This window comes from Lathyrus oleraceus, chromosome 5, assembly GCF_024323335.1.
Source record: "Lathyrus oleraceus cultivar Zhongwan6 chromosome 5, CAAS_Psat_ZW6_1.0, whole genome shotgun sequence".
Classification (NCBI taxonomy): domain Eukaryota; kingdom Viridiplantae; phylum Streptophyta; class Magnoliopsida; order Fabales; family Fabaceae; genus Lathyrus; species Lathyrus oleraceus.
This window is the reverse complement of record NC_066583.1, coordinates 367,576,888-367,595,790: the sequence shown is the minus strand read 5'-3', so window position 1 is coordinate 367,595,790 and position 18,903 is coordinate 367,576,888. Positions and strand designations below refer to the sequence as shown.

The 18,903-nt window shown below is 31.0% G+C and overlaps 1 protein-coding gene across 1 annotated transcript; it reads right to left on the bottom strand.

Moving 5' to 3' along the window:
- Positions 1 to 72: 72 nt before the first annotated feature.
- On the bottom strand, positions 73 to 15,167 carry LOC127084770 (uncharacterized). The gene is made up of 4 exons (XM_051025275.1): positions 14,776 to 15,167; positions 9,463 to 9,744; positions 7,138 to 7,362; positions 73 to 716 (listed from the first exon to the last, which is right to left on the bottom strand). Exons 1-4 carry the CDS (start codon positions 15,053 to 15,055, stop codon positions 493 to 495), a joined length of 1,011 nt encoding a protein of 336 aa, XP_050881232.1. The 5' UTR covers positions 15,056 to 15,167; the 3' UTR covers positions 73 to 492.
- Positions 15,168 to 18,903: the final 3,736 nt, after the last annotated feature.

Sequence of the window (18,903 nt, the reverse complement as noted above, 5' to 3'; positions counted from 1 at the left end):
TGACAATCTTTATATATGCATCATAGAGATAAATAACAAATATATAGCTCTGCAGAAAAGTATAGAAGTATATTCTATAAATTCATCTGTGGATTGCACTCTGCACTTGCCTCTCTTAAAAGATGCAAAATGGATGGGATGAATTTACATTATCAGTGCATACAAATCAAACTCCTCTTAAACCGGTATTCATTCTATTGTGTTCCCCACATAAATCAAAACATTAGGCTACAACTTCAAAGATCAATCTGAAAATCCAAAGGAATTGACATCTAGTGGGAAAACTGAGCACTTGGAGAACTTGTCTCCTCATGAATCCGCTGGCATATTACGGGCATTGATAATTTACAACCAAGTTTACCCTAAAATACAACAATTTTGTTTATCCTTCGTCTTTCTATCTAATCTTCTCCTTTGTTTTCTCCCATCATTTTTCTGCTGTCCATACAACAAAATGTTTATATGCCAAGTATGGTTTCCTGTCTATTTACCTTAGCTCAGCTTAGTTCTCTTAAGGGATGTGAAAGAGGAGATATCAAACTCGCCAGAAGATGAACTAGAGCTAGATGAGGAACTATCAGTATCTAAGCCATCCAAGACATTTGAAACATACCCAGCAGACGAAGCAAAATCTCTTTTGAGAACTCCAGCAGGTTCGGCCAATTTTGTTGTAAAGTTTTTTGAAACTACTCTTGAAGAATTTGTCCACCAATTACCTGCAATAACACATGAATTAATCTCTTTTCTATTCAATGTTGCTTGTATTACGCTCATCTTCATCACTCACTTTCAAATGGATTTCACCCAATCATGCAGCCCCACATAAATTTAGTGTACCAATAAAAGAGTGTATTCTTTGCATAGTTTTTATAAATAGTTGAAGTGAGCTTGGGAAATGGAATGATAAGGAACATAAATAAATAAACCACCAAAAGGAATGATTGCAGGAACTGATTCTAGAGTACCTAAATTTTACAAAATATGCATAAACATGGCTGTCAATCAATTTATATTCGTCTCATTCTCTACACTTTCAAAAACAAGGTTAAGTTATACAACAATAAGAAAACACCACCAAATTTGTTCCCTCAGTTCTTCAATCTATTTCCCCTAATCATAATTATGACAAACACACCCTTCAATCTTCTACCAATTCTGTGTAAAATCCTCTACTAATAGTAAAATCATATATAACCCGTGCTATGATCCTCGAGCTACGATTTTTCAATCTTCTACCGATTCTGTGTAAACTCACGAGTTTTTAAACATTGATTCCAGCACATTAGCAAGTTGTTGAATTCAACCTAGAAATTGCTAGATAGATATCAATCTCCTTTCAAAACGTATTTGAGTTCATAACGCAATTGATGTGACTTTACGTTGATCTGCGAAATCCGAGAACAACACGAGGGAGGACTACATCCGAGAAAATTGTGAAAAGCCACGTGAACTACAACGAATCTTCTTGCTCCCACGTCAAATAGGCAGGATCTTCAGTGTCAGAGGTTCAGAGGCTCAATCCTCAATAGTGAGGTATCTTGGAAGAATAACGGGATTTGCAAGATAGCAATGAAGCTTAGGAATTTATATGATTCCTTCAACTTTTGTTTTCAAGAGAGAAAATGTTAGAAACCCAAAACTAGAAGAGAAAATGAAATTATATTATTGACTGAAAAAGGAAAGGAAGATGAAATCTTCTCTTTGCCCAACCCTAAGGTTCTAATACAAACGACTCTGAATGCCCCCTATTTTCCTTTAACACACCTCATATACTCTCCTTCATGTGTAACTTCTCCACTCTCTCTAACCAACTCATGTGTTAATCAACTTGCCAACTCAGCATTTGCGCTTCTTTATCTTAATGGGTACTGTTAGAAAATTTGAATCATCAAGCTTAATGTTGATGCATTGAGAAAAGGTTTCGAAGATATTCAACATTGTATATCCATCTTTCAGTGTGGAAGATTGTTCTGTTTCAAAGTTTAAACCATGGATATGGATCGTAGGCTCATTAAACCATATTAGAAATCTAGTGAAGATGATGATTTGATCAACTTGCGAATTCTAGCTTGATGATATTTATATGTAGTTGTGACTGAACGGAGTTAGTTACAGACTTAGTTACAACTCAACACAGGGTTATAACAACCTTCTACATAATTCTAACTAACTAATCTCTTTACTAATTGTAACTCCGATTTGCTAATTATATGCAATTCAGATACAGGGTATAAATAATGTGTCATTTACTCTAATAGTAATAGACTAAAAGTCTGAATTCAAATACTCCTAATAACAGTAACAAATAATAGTAACAATAACTTATTGTATGTATAGTTTGGCGTTTATGTCAACTTTCTCGTGATTCAAGGCAATTTTGACGTGAAAATAAAGAAATTGCTAGTTATAGCTTTTCGCCAGACGAACGTATATCTCAGACCCATAAGGAAAACAAACACCTAGTTAATTGGCATGACTAATAGACTAAAGTCTGAATGCAAATAGTACTAATACAACAACAACCAAGTTTTATCCCATTAAGAGGAATCGACTTCATGGATCAACTTGTACCATAATATTCTATTTAATAATAATAATAATAATAATAATAATAATAATAATAATAATAATAATAAATAATAATAATAATAATAATAATAATAATAATAATAATAATAATAATAATAATAATAATAATAATAATAATAATAATATAATAATAATAATAATAATAATAATAATAATAATAATAATAATAATAATAATAATAATAATAATAATAATAATAATAATAATAATAATAATAATAATAATAATAATAATAATAATAATAATAATAATAATAATAATAATAATAATAATAATAATAATAATAATAATAATAATAATAATAATAATAATAATAATAATAATAATAATAATAATAATAATAATAATAATAATAATAATAATAATAATAATAATAATAATAATAATAATAATAATAATAATAATAATAATAATAATATTATTAAAAACAATTACAGAAAAAAAAAACTGTTGGAAATAGAAAAAATACATTGTATGTTTCCACTAAAATGAGCATTTAAGTCTTAGGTTCATGTATATTTAGACTCGTGCATTTAGGAAGTTGGACTATTATTTATTTCTCCTTGTAAACATAATATGTAATTAATTATATAGTGTGTATAAATATCATAGTTGCTGAGTGTTTTACTCACTCAAGCACATTCAGAAAATTTCTTATTTCTATTTTTCACATGGCATCAAAGCTCTTATCTAGGGGACTCTACTTCCGCTAATCATTATTTAGAAGTCTAACTGGGCATTTTTATACTGTCAGATCCCTTAAATCTTGACTGAGAAACACTTACTGTCAAGTTTTTCCAATTAAACACCGTATGTTCTTTCTGGCCTCCATTTGCACAATTTCATACTTCTTCCGGTAGTTGTCTGCCCAGTCGCTATCTCTACACTTTTCAAAAGCCGTTCGTAGAGTTTTCTGTCACCGTCAGTACAACTCTGCACATTTTTCAGCAGCCGTCTGTATAGTACCAGACGCTGTCCCTACATGTTTTGGGTTGATTTTTTTTCGAATCTTGTTTTCTTTGATATCTTATACATAAATATCTGGTGGTTTCTTCTGTTTTCTTTATGACCAATATTATGAAAAAGTCATCAGGTAATTGCAATGTGGCATATTCTAGTAAGCTTTCACTCTCATTTGGATTTCATGTCTCAGAAACACCTTACTTATTTTGGATATTAGATTCAGGAGCCACAGACCACATGACACCCTCTTCGAAACAATTCTCCACATAGTCCCCTTGTCCTAGTAATAAAAAAAATTCTACTGCAGATGGTACTCTTGTAACTGTAGCTGGCATTGGTGATATTCAAATAAACATTCTATAACTCTAAAAAGGGTCCTCCATGTTCCAAAACTATCCATGAACCTAGTCTCCATACAAAAACTTACAAACGATTTAGCCTATAGTGTGACTTTTCATAATGATTGTTGTACATTTCAGGATAAGGAGTTAGGAAAGACGATTGGACGTGCTAGAGAAAGGAATGGCCTTTACTATCTTGAAGATTCAGGTAAGTGTACCAAAGTCCACTTGTCCCACTCATTTATGTCAGAGTCAGTACTCTCTAGAAAGGAAAAAATCTTTCTTTTTCATTGTCGATTAGGTTGTAGTCATTAAAGTTTTGTTTCCATCTTTATTCAATAAGGTAGATGTTGAAAGTGTTCATTATGATGTGTGCGAGATTGCTAAACATAAGTGTTTACCTTTTCCATTAAACAACAAAGAAGTCTTTCCCCCTTTTATCTTATTCATCAGATGTTTGGGGTCCCTCTACCAATCCAAATGTAACAGGTGCTAGGTGGTTTGTTACTTTTATAAACGATTGCACCCGAGTTACTTGGGTGTTTTACTCCAAAACAAGTCTGACGTCAGTACTGTTTTCCCAAAGTTCTTCTACATGATTAAAAATCAATTTGGAGTAAACATCAAAAGGCTTAGGTCTGATAATGGAAAAGAGTACTTCAATCATGTTCTTACTTCTTTCTGTCAAAAAGAGGGAATTGTTCATGAGTCTTCTTATGTAAATCACCACAACAAAATGGAATTGGAGAAAGAAAAAATGGGCATCTATTAGACCAAACTCGTGCACTGTTGTTTCATCAAAACGTTCCAAAATATTTTTAGGGGGAGGTCGTTCTCTGGTCTCGAGTCAAATAGGCTCAATCTTTCTGGTCTTGAGTTAAACACACTTGTACCAGACCCGTCTGAGATTGAAGAAGTAGGAGTTGAGTCAAATCAATCAAATACACTAGTCGCAGAACTTGGACCTGAAGTGGATGTAAGATATGGAAAGAATCTGGTTTACATAAGAAAGTCAAAGGTCATTCCTGAATGGACACAAGTTCAAGAGTCTGACTTGACTCCTTCAAAGGAGGTAATTAATTCTTCTGAATTACAAGATAAAGTGATGACCCAAATTACAAATGATGACCTAGAACTTCCGATTGCTGTTAGAAAAGGTACCAGAAAATGCAACAAACAACCTTTACATCCCCTTTCAAACTATCTTCTTTTCAAAAATTCTCACCTATCCATAGAGCCTTCCTTACAAACCTAAACGCTACTTCCATACCTACTAATGCTTCTTAGGCATTGTCTGATGAAAAATGGAATCAAGCCATGAATATCGAGATTGAGGCATTGAAGAAGAATGGAACTTGAGAGTTAGTGACTTTACCAGAAGGAAAGAGGCTAGTTAGATGCAAATGGGTTTATGTAGTAAAATATAACGCTGATGGATCAATAGAAAGATATAAAGCCAGGTTGTTTGCCAAAGGATTTACACAAACCTATGGAATTTACTATTCAGAGACATTTGCTCTGGTTGCGAAGATGAATACAGTGAGAGTAATTGTCACTTGTTGTCAATTATGGGTGGGAATTACAACAATTTGATGTGAAGAATGCCTTCTTACATGGAAAACTTGAAGAGGAGATTTATATGCAGGTACCACCGAGGTATGAAAATAATGTGTCTGACAATACAGTTTGCAGGTTGAAAAAGGCGTTATATGGACTAAAACAATCAACTCGAGCATGGTTTGGAAGATTCACTAAGGTTATGACATCTTTAGGATACAAGCAAAGTCAAAGGGATCACACCTTGGTTATCAAACACTCACCACAAGGGGGAGTAACAGTTTTGTTAGTATATGTAGATGACATTATAATGACAGGAGATGATTGGAAGGAGCAACAAATCTTGAGTCATTGTTTGGCTAAGGAGTTTGAAATAAAAACTGTTGGAAAGCTGAAGTATTACTCGGGAATTGAGGTGGCACATTACCAAAAAGGCATTTTTATATCTCAACAAAAATACATTATAGATTTACTCAAAGAGACATGAAAAACAGCTTGTAAACCTGCGAGCATTCCTATGGATTCAAATCTTAAATTGGGTAATACATAAGAAGATGTTGCAGTAGATAAAAAAATGTATCAACATCTAGTTGAGAGATTAATTTATTTGTCCCACACTAGACTCGATATTGCATATGTTGTAAGTATGGTTAGTCAGTTCATGCAGTGTCCTAAAGAAATCCATTTACAAGCAGTTCATAGAATCCTCCAGTATCTCAAGGGAATTCCAAGAAGAGGAATTTTTTTCAAAAGAAATGGAAATACAACCCTTGAGACCTATAATGATGCAGATTATGCAGGTTCAGTTGTTGATAGAAGATCCACTACAGGGTACTACACCTTTCTCAGAGGAAATCTTGTGACGTGGAGGAGTAAGAAGCAAAATGTAATAGCACGTTCTAGTGCTGAAGCTGAATTTCGAGTCATGGCATAAGGCATTTGTGAATTACTTTGGCTCAAAATTATTTTAGAATATTTGAAAATCAAATATGAAACTCTATTGTGATAATAAATCAGCTATCAATATAGCATATAATCCAGTTCAACATGATCGAACTAAGTATATTGAGGTTGATAGACACTTCATCAAGGAGAAGCTTGATAGTGGGTTAATTTGCGCCCCATTTGTGTCCTCACAAGGGCAACTTGCAGATACTCTCACTAAAGGATTGAGTAGCTCAAATTTTGAATGTATCAAAATTGGGAATGGAGAATACTTATTCACCGGTTTGAGGGGAAGTGTTGGAAATAGAAAAAATACATTGTATGTTTCCCACTAAAATGAGCATTTAAGTCTTAGATTCATGTAAATTTAGATTCATGCATTTAGGAAGTTGGACTATTATTTATTTCTCCTTGTAAATACAATATGTAATTAATTATATAGTGTGTATAAATATCATAGTTGCCGAGTGTTTTCCTCACTCAAGCACATTCAAAAAAAAATTATTTCTATTTTTCATAAAAATTATTTACAACACTAGAATAGTTTGACCTATTAAAAACACTAAGACTAGTTTGCATATTTCTTAGATTAATATCAAAATTTTGTATTTCTCTATTTTCCTTCATTTATCTCAAAACCCGTTGCTTCAAATAGCTTTTTCAAGAATGCATATAATGTTAGGAAACGCGATCACTAAGAGAATACAATTAGTTAGCAAAGAATCATTTACAATCTCCATACCTGAAGAACCACCTAGCCCGGCATTTTTGCTTGGTTCATCGGCCAAACTTTTCTTCTCGGCCATAACATCGACCTTTTCATCTTTGACTTTTGCAGTAGCACATTTTTCTTTCTTGACCAACTTCTCATGCAGCAATCTAATTTCCTTCATTTTATCTTCAATTGTTGCCGTCATCGTTGCTTCCTTGACATCCAGAGACTCTTCTACTAGGTCAAAACCATTACCTTGCAATAACACATGATGCAGTAGATTAACCATTATGCACTGTCAGTGTAATTTACACTGTCAATACATCACAATCATCCGTTTGTATTACTTTTTAAATATTTAAAATAAAAGTCAAATCTTTCAAATATATTACTGGTTGTGATTAACTGACAGTGTAAAAAGTCTTTACACTGTCAGTGTATATCAACTAAATTCTTTCTACAATCTAAAGCCCCGAAATAAAATGTTCAACCTTATATTTACTAATTGCATTAAAGGTGTGTTTGGTTCTATGGTGACAAAAATTGATTTTGAATAAATCAAAAATTGATTATGTAGAATTGATTTTGGGCCCGTTTGTTTTGACTTTTTTTAAAAATGATTTTTATAGTGTTATATATTTTAGTGTAAAAAAATTTACAAAGAAATTTTTCATAAGAGCTTCAAATGAAAATTTGGTTTGAATAGTTATTCTTAAAATGTTACTTTAGGTATTTCATCATTTTATCGAAACTTTTTTTGGATATCAAATTTTCAAAAAATCACTTAATTTTGAAACTATTTCAAATAGCTTTTCATAAAAATCATTTTTAAGATACAATTTTTTCAAAAAATTGTGATTTTGACTATGTTTTGATCTTCAATAATGTATATTTATGTTATAGAATGAACAATTCAATCTTTTAATTTATAAAAAACAAATTTAGAAAAACTTATAATATTTTGAAAAACATTTTTGTAGAATCCATTTTCAAAAATACAAAGAAAAAATCCATTTTTTTAAAGCTAAAACAAACTTACCCTCTAACTAAAATGACATGTAAAGTGATTTTTGTTTGGATACATTTCGATATAAAAATCACATTTTGACTCAAACTACAATTCTATTTGAGACCAACCAAGCATGCTAAAATCAAGTTTACACATTCAAAATCAATTCCAAAGACATTAAACATAGGCTAAGCGTATGTTTGATTTAGTTTTTCGAAGAGTCAAAAGCAATTCTAGAGCTGTAGAATTGATTTTGGAATGATTTTGAATTATTTGACTATTTTAAAGTAGAATTGATTCTACCTCCAAAATTGATTCTATTTGAAGCTAGAATGTGTAGATTTTGACTTTAAACGTGATTTTTGCATTGAAATTTATTTTTCAACTCAATTTTACATAAATTTATCCAAACATAAATCACTTAGCAGAATCAATTACAAAATCAAATTCCTCAAAATTAATTTTTTTCACCATAGAATCAAACATAAGTTAAATAAATTTTAAAAGATTTGAGTTGAGGATAACCAGTCAACTACAAGGCATTCTGTTACCAAACTGAAAAGGCATAGGTGGAAGAATGTAGAAGTTAATGTACCAAACAATGTTAGTGGCAAAAGACAATGTTTTCCGACATTAAAGCGGGAAAAAAAATGTAATAATCACATCCCAATTTGGGGAAACACGGGTATCATAACAAAAAATTTCACCAAATAACAATAAAGAATGCGCATATAGTTAGGGATGATAATTTGACTCATCCCCAATGGGCATCCGCAAAATTACCTAAAACGGATAGGGTAAAAACCCGCAAAAATGGATACGGACATGAACTCGGGGTAATTACCCACTAAAATAAACGGGTACGGATGCGAGTAAGGGCACCTTGGTACCCACCCCGCCCTATACCCGCACAACATTTATGTATTTTCTTTTATATTTGCATATTTTAATTTATACTATTATATAAAAATGTATGACTATCAATTTTAAAAAGTATATTAATATTAAACTATTACGTATTTAATATAAATGTTTGTTTATTTCAACAATAAATTCTTTAAAAAAATTTAATATTTTTAAAAACATAAAATTATATGATATTTAATAATTGATCTATTTATTTTTTTATAGAAATACGAGTAACGGATACAGGTATGGGTACTTACATACTCATAGGGCACGGGTACGGGTGTTAAAATTGGTGCCCAAGCGGATATGAGCTTGGGTACGGAGATTTTTTTAAATTACGGGTATGGGGATGGATACTATAGTACCCTACCCAAACTCTGCTCATTACCATCTCTACACATAGTCTAAGAAGAAAAAAACAGTTAGAATCTTCATACCAGAAGCATTTGGACCATCTTTTTTGCCATGTTCACCAAAAGGGCACGCATTCCCATCATGAACCCCAAATTTGCGTTTTTCTTGCCCCACTACACCTTTCTCAACCTTGCTATTCTCCCCAACCTTCTTTAACTCCTCTCCACGCTTTTCACCTCTAATTATTTGTACGTCAATCTCAAAATTGAGCTTTCCCCAATTCTTGAATTGATCATTTTGTTCTATTTCCCCAACCTTCTCTTCTATTGCTGACTTCAATGTCGCTTCCCTCACCATTAGGGTTTCTGCTAGCAAAAAATCAATATCTTAGTCCAACACGGTAGAAGACTAGCCAACAAAATACCTCAATAAACTTGGGAAATGAAATGCAGTAAAGTCTAACTATATTGTTAATCTCAGATAGCTGGAAATGAATTTGTTAAAGTATTGCCTAGTGATGGAACAATTTGCAAATTAAGAGTCCCGCAGCGGGCGATATATGACCTGAACATGTCCTCGTTTAAGATCCGGTGGACCACCTGCTATCTGATTTCCGCCATCGAACCACTAAGACTTCATTTTCACGCTCCAGATGTCCAATCTTGGGCGTGAGGGGTGTGTTAAGAGTCCCACAACGGATAATATATGACCTAAACATGTCCTTATAAGTGGGGGCAATCCTTACCCTACAACCCGGTTTAAAAATCGGTTTTATAGGATTGAGTTATGCCTAACCACATTTCTTAACAATTTCGACCTAATTTCTTGCTGCGACTAGTTTGGCTTGTTTGACGATGGAGCCTGAATCGGCAACATAAAGCCTCTAATTAATCTTGACTGGTGACAACAGGATAAAAGTTGCAAGAGCATAAAAGTTGCATCGCAATCTTGATATAGTCAAAACCCTCAATACTTTTTATGAACATAGTCCCTACATAAAGAATTGACCAAACAAATTGGACAATATCTTAGACTTTTGTTTCTACCCATGCTTAAGACATGATTGAGCATACATTTTGAACTTGCTTTATCTCAAGCCCCTTTAAATTTTGCATTGTGAACTCTAGTAACTATTTTAGTAGGAAAACCTATCTCAAGCCCCTATAAAATTTTCACATTCGATAATATATGATTTGAATATATGTTTATTATTAAGGACAATCCTCACCTTACAAATCGGTTTTGTAAAGTTGAATTTTGTCTAACTATAATTCTAAAAGTCTGTAATATTGCAAGTGTTATGTGGACTTTCAATAGCTTCAATCTCTTGAAGCATGATCCAAATTAAATCGATCCAAATATTGGAACTGTTTTTGTTAGTATTACATAATGCATTTTTTCAAACTCCGTATTCGGTCCAATGACCGACTAATCCTAAGGACCAATTCTACCATCCACTAGCGGGCCCATTTGAAACCACAGAAAAACTCTTAATGGACTAACCAACAGAAATTGTTGACACCCAGAAGATTTGAATCTGAGACCTAGAGAGAAACATAATTCCTAGATCTCAAGCCTTCACCGTTGGATCAATCCCTAGTTATATTATTAGTTGGTTGTTAATTTTTTAATATTACTAATTAGGTTAATTTAATCTATTTTATTATATTTAAACATAATCGAACATTATGGTTCTTAATTAATAATTTTTAATCATTATATTTTGCATCAAACCTATTACTTTATGTTATCCATAATATTAATATTAATAGAATTTTTTTCACAATTGTAGTTTAAATATTGAAAAACTAATCTAAATTAAAACACATTTAATTGGATCGTTATCTCGAAATTGATCCAAACAACACACTGAACACCCCTATTTGCAAGTATTGTCTTTAAAGATACTTCTCAATTCCCATTTTTTAACATAAGCACATCCAAAGGGCCTTTAATATTACTCTTACAATGCAGGTCATATTCCTGCCCACATACTTGGTATTCCTGGTTGATTTACATTATACTATGTTGATTTGATATCATACTTACAATATATTCCCTCCTCCTCATAAAAAAAAATGTCTCCTTTTACATTTTTTCTATGTCTTAATTTTTTCATCATTAAGACAACTCATCTAAGTATTTTCTTAATAACCGTGCATTACTGATAATATTGTGATTATATATTTGTATCATAATTACAATGTAATTATATATTAGATTATTTCAAACATGTGATAGAATCTCTATATATAATTTAAACATATATTTATATCATAGTTACAATGCAATTAATGTTGTGATTATATATTGGATTATTTCAACATGTGATAGAATCTCCCTATATAATTTAAACATATATTTTACAGTGTGACTTTCTACTTTTCTCCCGTTTAATCTGTTATCATAAATTTTTCAATATCTATTGTGTAACATGTTATTGGCACAAAGAGATCACATTCTTGTGCGATAAATTGTGCAACCTATTATTAGCACACTGAAAAGTGTCAATAACACATTGCACAATAGATATTGAAAAACTTATGATAACTTGTTAAACGAGAGAAAAATAGAAAGTAACACCGTAAAATATATGTTTAAATCATATAAAAAGATTCTATCACATGCTTGAAATAATCCAATATATAATCACAACAATAATTACATTGTAACTATGATACAAATATATAATCACAATTTTATCAGTAATGCAGGCTTGTTAAGAAAATGATTACATGGGGCAAGAACCTAGTAGTTAGAGCCATTGTTTGTTGCAAGCTGAGGCAAAAAGAACCTAGTAGTTGTCCCTGTAAGAGGCCAGCGAGAAACTATTTCAGTTAGAAAAAGACAAGATACTCTTGAGCTCTAGGTTGTTAAACATGGCCGGAACGACTGATATTTTGGTGCGGAACACATTGGTCAAAAACGTGTCAGACCGTGCCAGAACGGCACAGTTCGGCGACGCGGTCAGAACAGCTGAGAAATCGGTAACGGAAACGGCGCAGAATGGTGGTGACGCAGCTTGGAACGGCCGAGACTGTCGTGTCAGGTTTTTCCCTTAATTTTAAAATGCTGAGAAGGCTATTTTGGATATTTTAGCATTTAGAAAAGCCCTAATACAGCTCTCAGCAGTGATTGAATCTACAACACATACCTCTCTCTTTGCTTCACACCTATCACGCTCACTCTCTCTCTCTCTGCTCCTCTTCTTCTTGCTGCCACTCATCTAGAACTAGACCAAGATCAAAGGAAGTGGTCCTAGTAGAAGATTTTGACTTTGATCAAGAATATATTGAGGAGGATAAGGAGAATGAAAAGGCCAAAGAGGAAGACAAATCTAGTGGTGGAGAAAGTGATGATAAAGATTTGAATTTTCTTGATGCTTGAACTTTTATAGAGGCTTTAATTAAGTGTTTGTTTCTTTGAATTTAATTGACATTTAAAAGTATGTTTTGTTTCCAACTTACCGTTTTTATTTCTAATTATGAATGTTTCATTAATATTAAGTAATTTATTTTAGTTTTTAACAATTATGTGTGTGTTAGTAGTAAATATAAGGCTCATTCTTTTCCGTTTCCCATTCCGTTATCCGAGTTTAACAACATAGCTTGAGTTTTGTACAACACAGATTTATACTTAAACATACATTTTACAATGTAACTTTCTATTTTTCCTCTCATTCAACAAGTTATCATAATTTATCCAATATCTATTGTACAACCTGTTATTGGCACATGGAGTTCATATTCCTAAGTGATATCTAGGTGGTCACTAGAAGGGGGAAGCATGACTCGAGGATGTTAGAGCCATTGTTGGTTGCAAGCTGAGGTAAACACAACCTGGTAGTTACAGAGGCCACGGAGAAACTATTTCAGTTAGTAAAAGACAAGATACTCTCCAGCTTTGACAACACAAGTTTATACCTAAATATAACCCCCTTTTTCCCCACAATTGTTCAACCAACAAGGAGCTTATTGTGCCATAATGACTCGGTTAATTAATTACCATCAATTCCACAATTTATCTGAATACCAGGAATCATAGCTATGGCATAGGCACTGCATTAATTTCATAGGAGTGCAGAATTTGGACAAACCATTATTTCTGCACGGACACGTTATTTAGGATAACATATTATCAGATAGCCTCTGTTGTAGTGCAGAATTTGGTTCCACATTTAAAACATTCAAAAGGTGTGAAGTTAATTGACATGGTTAGTTCCTTTCGAGTAAAATTGATTTTGACTCCAGAATTTATTTTAACTATGAAGTTACATTTTGTAGCTTTTGAATTAAATGACCAAGAACTCAGCATTGTAAAAAAAATCACAAATAAAAGCACCAAAACAAAATGTTGAACCTCACATTAAAGATGTGTTTGGTTTTGCAGTGTAAAAAATTTATTTATTTTAAATTAAATGACAGAGAACTCTAGCATTTTAAATTAAATGACAGAGAACTCTAGCATTGTAAATTAACAGATTTTTCTTTGTTAATGCCTTTGTTGATATTTACATAAATAGTATAATACATTGATTAGATACCATAGTTACAATGTAATTAATGTTGTGATTATATATTTCATTATTTAAAGCATGTGATAGAATCTCCCTATATAATGTAAGCATACATTTTAAGGTGTGAATTTCTATTTTTCTCTTGTTCAACAATAATCATAAGTTATCCAATATCTATCTATTGTGCAACCTGTGTGGGCACACAGAGATCACATTCCTAAGCGATATCTAGGTGGTTTTCACTAGTAGGGGAAGCATGACTCAGGGATGTTAGAGTCATTGTTGGTTGCAAGCTGAGGCAAAACAACCTAGTAGTTGTCCCTGTGAAACTTACATAGGCCAGCCAGAAACCATTTCATTTAGAAAAAAACAAGATACTCTCCAGTTTTTTTCCACAGTTGTTCAACCAACAAGGAGCTCATTGTGCCATAATGACATAGTTAATTAGCATCCATTCCATAGTTTATCTGAATTCCAAGAATCATAGCTAATGCATAGACACTGCATTCATTCCATGACAAAGTACTAATGTATTGTCCTAACAATGTTGTCAAATAGTCGATATAGCGGCACTATACTGTTATAGGAGCGCAGAATTTAGTTTAGTTAGAAGTTAGGATTTGTAGCTTTTGAATCAAAAATGTGACTTTTACACTAAAATTTAGCTAAAACCAATTTTATTTTAGTCAACACAACCAGCAAGCATTTCAAAATCAATTTTAAGTCTCTAGAATCAATTATCCTTTGATTCAAAATGGAACCAAACATACACGAGACGAATTGAAATACACGCAGCAAGCAACATTTAGCATATGCAAATAAGTATAAAAGTAACATTGCAAGATTAAGAATGTAAACATAATAGATAGAATGAACGCACCTGAAGCAGCACTAACGCCAACATTTCCCCTTTCAGCAACAGCACATGCAATGTCTCCTCTGTCTATAAGTTCCTTCACCCTCTTGAGTTCCAATTCAACCGACATTTTTTCTATCCTTTGAAAATCAATTTCTTCATTCAACAACCGTATTTCTCTCTTCTTTTCTTCAATTTCCGCCCTCAACCTTGCTTCCCTAACAATTAGGGCTTCTTCAACTCTATCGAAATCTTTCTTAAGAAATGAGTCTCTCAACTCGGAAATCAGCCCGGAGATACTCATACTGTGGCGGTTGCTCCGGTAACTCTAGAATATCGGTCCGAAAAATGCTGATTCCCTTGCCAAGTTTGAGAGAAAGGGAAGAGGGAACGTTGAATAAAGAGCTAACAATTATGAAATAACAAATTAAAACAAGGAGAATAATAAATATTTAAAGATATAATAAAAAGAATAATATTAATAGTTTATTGGTATTATAAAACTATTTATATTATGATAGAAAATATTTTTCCAAAACAACATATAATTAAAAAATAGGGATAGTAAATAGATATTACTGATAAAAAAGATTCTCTTTTAAATAAATTATTGTGCCGATTTTTAATTTTTAAGTAATTGATCAATAATATAAATAATATAGTTTGTATAAAAAATTATAATATATTTTATTTAAAAAGACATGTTGATAGTCAAATTTAAAATTTTTTCAACTAATTAATTAGTAAATAAATATATTTAATATAATGACTATTATGTTTTTAATATAAATGAGGGTTTAAAAAAAGATTAATAAATTATTCCGACAACTCATATTCCAGCTGTTGTTTCGATAACTCTAGAGTTTTGGTAATAAAAAAGGGAGTGATTTGGGTTGTGGCTCCTTAAGGTGTGCGAATTTTGAGAAAAAGGGAGATAAGGTTGTAGGGAATGTGAAAAAACAATTAATAAATGTGAGTATTGTAACATAACGTTATTTATGCGGTTGTTATCTCATGAATTATGAATTCAAAATATTTAAATGAGTGTGTGAATGCGGTGGTTAGAGAATTGACAAGTCATAAACATTTTTCTAAATTATAATTAAGATTTTTAAATATATTTATATTTATATTTAGAAAATATTAAATAGATATACTATTGATAAAAAAATGTTCTTCTTTTAAATAAATTATTTGTAAGATTCTTAAGTAATTGATATGATAAATATTGAATATAGTTTGTACAAAATAAAATTATAATATATCATTTTATTATTATTTTTATCTAAAAAGATATGCGATAACTAAAATCACATTTCTTTCTTTACTAATTGATTAATTAGTAAATAAGTATATTTAATATAACTGGGTCTAATAAAAACTTTGGAGGTTTTTTGATAAGTCTGGAATTTCGATTAGAAAAATGAGAGTGATTTGGGAAATTTTTTTCAAAATAACCAACATTTTCAAATTAAATACGAAAATAACCATTTTTTTAAAAAAAAATACCAAAATAACCAGCTTTGGTGAGGATGCGTCGGGGCAGTTGGCGCACCCAAAAAAATAAATGAAGAGGCGTCAGTATGTGTGGCGTCTGCATGGCCCTCCAAGAGGAGGCGCCCATGCATCTGGCGCCTATGTGTGTTGAACACATTATCATTGAACACACAACCTTCTGATCAGAAGTCAAACACATTACTATTGCACCACAAACTCTTCATGTTAATTTGTTTCATCATATATTTAATCTACCGTGTATAATTACAGTAGATTAATAAATTACTTAAACTTAGTTGAAATTTTTTTCACTTAATTTTAAAATAATATATAATTACAGTAGATTAATTTGTTTCATCTCTATATATTTGTATTAATTATTTTCACTTAGAACTTTTATACCTATTTTAAAATTTTAAATTAACTAAATATATATTTAATTTAATTTTATCATTGTTTTAAAATATATTATTTAATATTTGCATTTTAATTTCTTAAGAGTATAATCGCAATTTTATATTATAACATTAAATATAAAATATAGATAATATCCATTTGACATATCAAATATGAACGTAGATAGTTAAAATATTTATGTTTATTTAAAATTGATTATAATAAAATTAAATAAAATATATATTTTTTATTTTATAAAAAGAATTGTTTAATAAAAAAGAGTATTGTATAAAAGAGTATTTTAATTTTATAAAAATAAACATTAAATAAAATAATAGATGAAACATAATTAGTGACAAAATTAAAGACCAATTCTAAATAAGCTATTATGTACAGTGATATATTTAGTGACAAACTCATTGACGTGATGGATTTTAATATGATTTTTCATTTTATGTAAGGGACTTGACAACTAAACTAACATCTCTATATATTAAATTAACATGAAGGAAATCAGGAAGAAATTAATTAAGGATTTACATGCATTCTTTCGACAATCGACATCAGGTGTTTGTGTGTGATCTTTCAGTAGTCGGCTTGACTTTGTTTTTCCCTTTGATGAAGCTCACTCTAGAGGAATTTAGAGGCTTGGTCTCGGGGTCGGTAGGGCGACAATATTTATGTCATGATGGACATTCTCTTTCCATATTAAACTGTTGTGTTCAACTTCAAAAGGTTTTCGTATCTAGGATTTTCTTGAAACCATGATCCAAAATTTCTTTAGATTTATACCTCTTTCAGATGTCAAAGTGGATCTGGATTCCTTTTTGATCCAATGGCATATATATCTCCATCCTGTTGTTGACACATTGTATTGATAGTTCGATTTAACTAGTGGTTATTTCACTGTTCCTTTCCGGGTGTGCTTCTCCTTGAGAACCTGAGTACTATTTAATTGCCATATATAGTAGAAACAAATTCGGAAGAAATTCCTTCCTTCATAGAAGATCGACGAATTCTATAGATGCATGAGATTTTCCCTTCTCATTCCCCATCAGCTTGCATGCTGAGAATCTACCTTCATCTTCTTCTCGAGTAACATTTGCATCGGTCAAGCTCCCACTACAACTTGAGCCTTCTAAAGTGGTATGACTTTTCGCGATCATAAGGACAAATTTCAAATTCGCTCAGAGATTCGTTTACTCTATCGCGATAGCATAGGTTCACAAATTCTTTCGGTTTATCTTTTCGATAAGGTGAGACCTGGTGGTAGAAGGTCATTATTGTTGTAGTAATTTCTTCCTGGTTTCCTTAATTACAGTAATCATAATCACGATATATTAAATATATGATGAAACAAATTAACATGAAGGGTCTGTGGTGCAATGGTAACGTATTTGACTTCGATTCTTGTTGGGCGAACACACAACCTTCTGATTAGTAGTCAAATACGTTATCATTGCACCACAGACCCTTCATGTTAATTTGTTTAATCATATATTTAATTAGGGAGATAATGATAGGTTAAAAGTCTTATTAAAAAAAAATTACTAACATAAATCAAAATGAAGTTTTCAATTTATTAAAAATAGAATAAATAAAAAATTCAACTAAGAATATTTTATTTGAAATTTTTTTTAATTGACCAAAATTAGAAGAGGGACAAATTTTTTTTATTTCATTTGTCTTCCTATTATTTAATTGACCAAAATTTCATTTGTCTTCCTATTATTTTAAATTTTATGCCATAAATCGTATACATAGTAATGTGAGCGTAACAAATATGTTAAATAATATTATATAATATTAAAATGCAAATATTAAATAATATTCTTAACTTATATATTTTAAAACAGTGATAAAATAAAATTAAATATATCTTTAGTTAATTTAAAATTTTAAAATAAGTATAAAAGTTCTAAGTGAAAATAATTAATACAAATATATAGAGATGAAACAAATTAATCTACTGTAATTATACATTATTTTAAAACTAAGTGAAAAAAATTTCAACTAAGTTTAAGTAATTTATTAATCTACTGTAATTATACACGGTATATTAAATATATGATAAAACAAATTAACATGAAGGGTATGTGGTGCAATGGTAATGTAAGAAATAATATGAAAAAATAACTAATAAATGTGAGCACTCTACTTCATAAGTTATAAACTCAAAATATTCAAATGAGTGTGTGAATGCGGTGGTTAGAAAATTGATAAGTTACACATATTTTTCTAAATTATAATTAATATTTT